At 39.4% G+C, this 4,925-nt stretch overlaps 1 protein-coding gene across 1 annotated transcript; it reads left to right on the top strand.

The window, feature by feature from the left end:
- Positions 1-2,457, top strand: LOC308414867 (DDB1- and CUL4-associated factor 8-like; the record flags this gene model as incomplete). The annotated part of the gene is made up of 2 exons (XM_080910066.1): positions 1-844; positions 971-2,457. 2 exons carry the CDS (start codon positions 1-3, stop codon positions 2,455-2,457), a joined length of 2,331 nt encoding a protein of 776 aa, XP_080766192.1.
- Between the last annotated feature and the right edge of the window lie 2,468 nt (positions 2,458-4,925).

Below are 4,925 nucleotides of genomic sequence, written 5' to 3'. Positions count from 1 at the left end.
ATGTCATCTCAGGAGAGCTTCACAAAGGTCACAGTGAACTCTGAGAATGTAAGCGTACTCAACTGCTTGGATGAGACTTCTAGTACCCTAGTGGACATAGAGACAATCTCTGACATCGAAACAGTGGATCCAGAAGTAAGCCTGACATCAAACAGTGATATTACTGGCACCATAGACAGCAGTGTTTCCAGCCCTCAAGGTACAGACAAAAATTCTGGTGATGGTTACCAGGGTTATAAGGGTGATGATGATGCTAACAACGATGATGAAGATGATTATGACTCAAATCTTCCCAGCTTGGAAGACTCTGACAACTTTATCAGCAGTACAGAAAGCTCATCCAGTCCTCCAGAGTTTGAGGAAGGTGAGATTGTGGAAGAACAGACTGTGGGAAGGCTTTTTTGTCACTATGAGTTGCAGGCTGGTGAGATTGTGGAAGGGCAGGGAGGGGAAAGCCTCGTCTCTCATTATGAGCTGGAAGCTGGAGAGGTTGTAGAAGCACAGGAAGTTCAAAACCTGTTCCACCATTATGAGTTGGAAGAAGGTGAGGTTGTAGAAGTACCAAGTGTGCAAAGCATGTTCTGCCACTATGAATTGGAGGCTGGAGAGGTTGTGGAAACACAGGGAGTGCACAGTCTTTGCTGCCATTATGAGTTAGAGGAAGGTGAGGTTGTGGAAGCACCGAGAGTGCAAGGTTTGTTCCGCCATTATGAGTTAGAGGAAGGTGAGGTTGTGGAAGCACAGGGAGTGCAAGGTCTTTTCCACCATTATGACTTAGAGGAAGGTGAGGTTGTGGAAGCACAGGGAGTACAAAGCCTAGTCCAGCACCATGAGTTGGAGGAAGGTGGGGTTGTGGAGCATGAAGTTGGAAGCTTGCTCCACTACCGCCGCCACCATGTGTTGGAGGCATCTGAAATTGTGGAAGAACAGGGACTGGAAAGCCCATTCCACCACCCTGCACTGGAGGAAGGTATAGCTGTGAATGATCAGGAAGAGGGCTCTGAGGTGTATGAAGAGACCAGTGAAGACAGCAGTGAGCAATATGACATGGAAGATGATAGTTCAATAGATGAATGGATGGCCTTAGAGACATCTCCTCTCCCAAAACCTCGATGGAATGTCCTTAGTGCCCTTCGGGACAGGCAGCTGGGTTCAAGTGGTCGCTTTGTGTATGAAGCCTGTGGTGCAAGATTATTTGTCCAGCGTTTCTCCCTACAGCATGTGTTTGAAGGCCATGCTGGATGTGTCAATACTGTTCATTTTAACCAACATGGCACCCTGCTGGCTAGTGGCAGTGATGATCTAAAAGTGATTGTGTGGGATTGGCTTCGTCAGCAACCAGTATTGAATTTTGACAGTGGCCACAAAAATAATGTCTTACAAACTAAATTTCTTCCTAATTGTAACGATGCTCTCTTGGCTATGTGTGGTCGTGATGGGCAGGTACGAGTTGCACAGCTATCTGCTATGGCAGGCACCCACATGACTAAGCGTTTGGTAAAGCATGGGGGAGCATCTCATAGACTGGGTTTGGAGCCAGATTCTCCCTTTAGGTTCTTAACTTCAGGTGAAGATGCAGTTGTCTTCAGTATTGACCTCAGACAAGCCCGGCCAGCTTCAAAGTTGGTAGTAACCAAAGATGGTGATAAGAAAGTGGGATTATATACAGTCTTTGTGAATCCTGCCAAAGTCTACCAATTTGCTGTAGGTGGGCAAGATCAGTTTGTGAGAATTTATGACCAAAGGAAAATTGATAAGAGTGTCAACAATGGAGTTCTCAAAAAATTCTGCCCTAGTCACCTTCTTAGCTATAAATACCCAGCATATATCACCTCTCTGATGTACAGTCATGATGGCACAGAGCTCCTGGCTAGCTACAATGATGAAGATATTTATATCTTCAACTCTTCTGATAGTGATGGAGCTCAATATGCTAAGAGATATAAAGGACACAGAAATAATGCTACAGTGAAAGGTGTACATTTCTATGGCCCAAAAAGTGAATTTGTGATGAGTGGTAGTGATTGTGGGCACATCTTCATCTGGGAAAAATCATCCTGCCAGATCGTTCAGTTCTTGGAGGCAGATGAAGGAGGAACAATAAACTGTATTGATCCCCATCCTTACCTACCTGTGCTGGCATCCAGTGGGCTAGACCATGAAGTCAAGATCTGGTCACCCATAGCTGAACCTTCTAGTAAGCTTCCTGGATTAAAGAATGTGGTTAGAATTAATAAGCTGAAACGAGATAATTTTACCTTGCACCACACTTCCCTGTTTGACAACCACATGCTCTGGTACCTCATGAGTCATCTGACAAGGTCAAATTACCAACGCAATTGGAGAGGTACTAGAATTGAAGTTGGAGGTAGAAATTTCAGTGACTCTTCCAGCAGCTCTGATGAGGAAGAAACCCAAGAAAACTCACAGTTCCAAACATCCCAAGGGAGGTCCTGAGACACCCCTGAAGCTAAATACCACTTTAGAGAACTTTAAAAATCAGATTGAGTAGTAGGGTCTTATTTCCCTCTTGTTGCAGGGATTTATAGTGAAAGTACTTCTATTTCTTGCCCTCTTTTTCATTACATGTTTTTGTTATTTCTTTTTATGCTGTATACTACATAATTATAGAAATGTAAGAGGCTTACTTTGTGTTCTTACAGATAACCTATGGAATTGCCTGAATTTAGTGAAAAACACTAATAGTTGTAGAAGATCTTATTTCTGTTCCTCAAAAATTGTTCAGTTTAAATTATTCAGTCACTTGATTCTTAATATTAAGGTTGTTTGTTGTAAAATTTTAAGAAATGTTTGTGTTCTAAAGTAAAGTAAAATAAAACAAACTATGATGGTGTTCTTTTCGTGCAGACCATTGGCTACACACATACCACACTTTCTTCTTTGGCTTTTTGCCACAGAAAAAGACAGGAGGATAAAGTAGTTTGTTCCCAATCAGATAAAGAATTATATAATTCCTTTGATTTATTCATATTTTCTGAATCTACACTAAAATGTGAAATTATTTAAACACATTCAATCTGGAAAGAAATTAGATTTAATTCCTGCCCTTTCAATGTGATCTCATGACTGAGAAATATCATTTTTACCTTCCAAAAAGTCTTCCTTGATTGATGTTTTCCTATGAGTTTCTCACTAAATTTTACTTTATGTTGAAACTATAACAACTGCAATAACATGGTTTGTAATTGTATAAAACTACATGATATAAAAACTATTAGCAGTGTGCTTTTGATGGCTGGAGGTACAGGTTAGCGGTTAAAAGCAGCGGTAGCTCTTCCAAAGAACCCAGGTTCAGCCCCAGCACCAACATGGTTGTTCACTCCTGGCTGTAACTCCTTATATATAGGACCCAAAACTCTTCCGGTTTCTAAGGACATTAGGCATGCACTTAGTCCACAGGCACATATGCAGGTATAATTTTTAAAAGAAAGTTATTTGGGGCATTTTAACAGTGTTTAAGACTGCAATTTAGTTCAGAAGATTTTAAGTTGCTTTATTTTTGTCTCAATGCAATTTTAGGGTAGTGAATGAACAAATTCTATTTGATATATGTATTTGCTTATGGTAAGGGAATCCAAAAAATATCAACTTCCCTTAACTTCAATGAATTATAACACATCCTTCTTTTTCCAGACTTTTGTTCAAATGAACGATGTGATTGAACAAGCCAACAGTGGCCATCCTTCAATAATTCTTCCTGAAATGGATATTATATTTTCTTCCATGGGAGTATATAGAAACATTTTCACAATAAGATAGACTTTGGAGTTCTCTTTTTTCACTGTTCACTGATATTCAGTGTTAGGTATAAATACCTGGGGACTTCAAAGCATGAAAAAGCCCCTACTTGTTGTTTCCTTAAGATCAGCAGCAATCCATAGGAAACTTTATTTCCAAACACCTGTGATTCTGAACTTTGCACTGTGGTTTAGAGTAAGTCATAGTGTCTGAGGAAATGGCTCAGTAGGTAAACTGGCCATTCAAGCAGGAATACTGAAGTTCACATGCCTAGAACCTTTATAAAAGATGGGTGGGTTTGATAGGTTTCCTGTGTAATCCTGAGCATGAGAAATTAGGTAAAATCTCTGGAGCAAGCTAGCTAGCCAGACTAGTCCAAACAGGGATTCCTGGGTTCATGAAGTGACCCTGTGTCTCCCTAGGAAGTAGAGAGCTTTTGAAGTTGCCTGATACAAACTCTTGTTCTTCACATGCAAGAGCCTATATTTACAAAATATACAACATATATGTAAAAATGAGAGGACATAAGAGTTATTAACTAAGATCCTGAGTTTAGAACATCCTTTACAAATGGGTAGTGTGTGCGCTAGTAATATAATATTGGCAAATTCTATTAACTATCAAAACAATAAAACAGATTAATTTGACATTTCTTTTCTGACTTACTGTTTGTAAAAAGGGCCCTTTACATAGATTTTTACTGTATTAACTAAGTTAATCAAAAATCTTTCAAGGTTTTCTGATTTGATCTCAGATTGTTTTATTGTGATAAGCTCTGCAACCTCTCCTGCCTTTCAAGCATGTGAGGTAAATTTCTAAGTTAGTAGCATTTGTAATATTTACCATTTTGGGGTATTAATTGGTGATAAAGGAAGAAATTTAAATAAATATATAAATATATACATAATGTATCCAATAGAGATATAATGTGTGCTATGTATCTATTGAAATATTTCTCATCTATAGAGGGAAAAGTAATAGTTAAACTGAGAAAATACAAGGCAAAAATTTCTTACTTTACCCCTCAGTTGAGTGCTGTCTTGAATGGACTACAATCTAAGATCATGGGAAGGCTGGGAATATAGCAAGACCCTGTTGCAAAACAGAACAAAAGTACAGTTAGGATAATAGAGATAAAAATGGGGCTAAGGAGAGGGCTCAGTTGG

The sequence above is a fragment of the Micromys minutus genome (genome assembly GCF_963924665.1).
Source record: "Micromys minutus genome assembly, chromosome: X".
Taxonomy (NCBI): Eukaryota; Metazoa; Chordata; class Mammalia; order Rodentia; family Muridae; genus Micromys; species Micromys minutus.
This window is presented reverse-complemented; position numbering and strand designations above follow the sequence as displayed.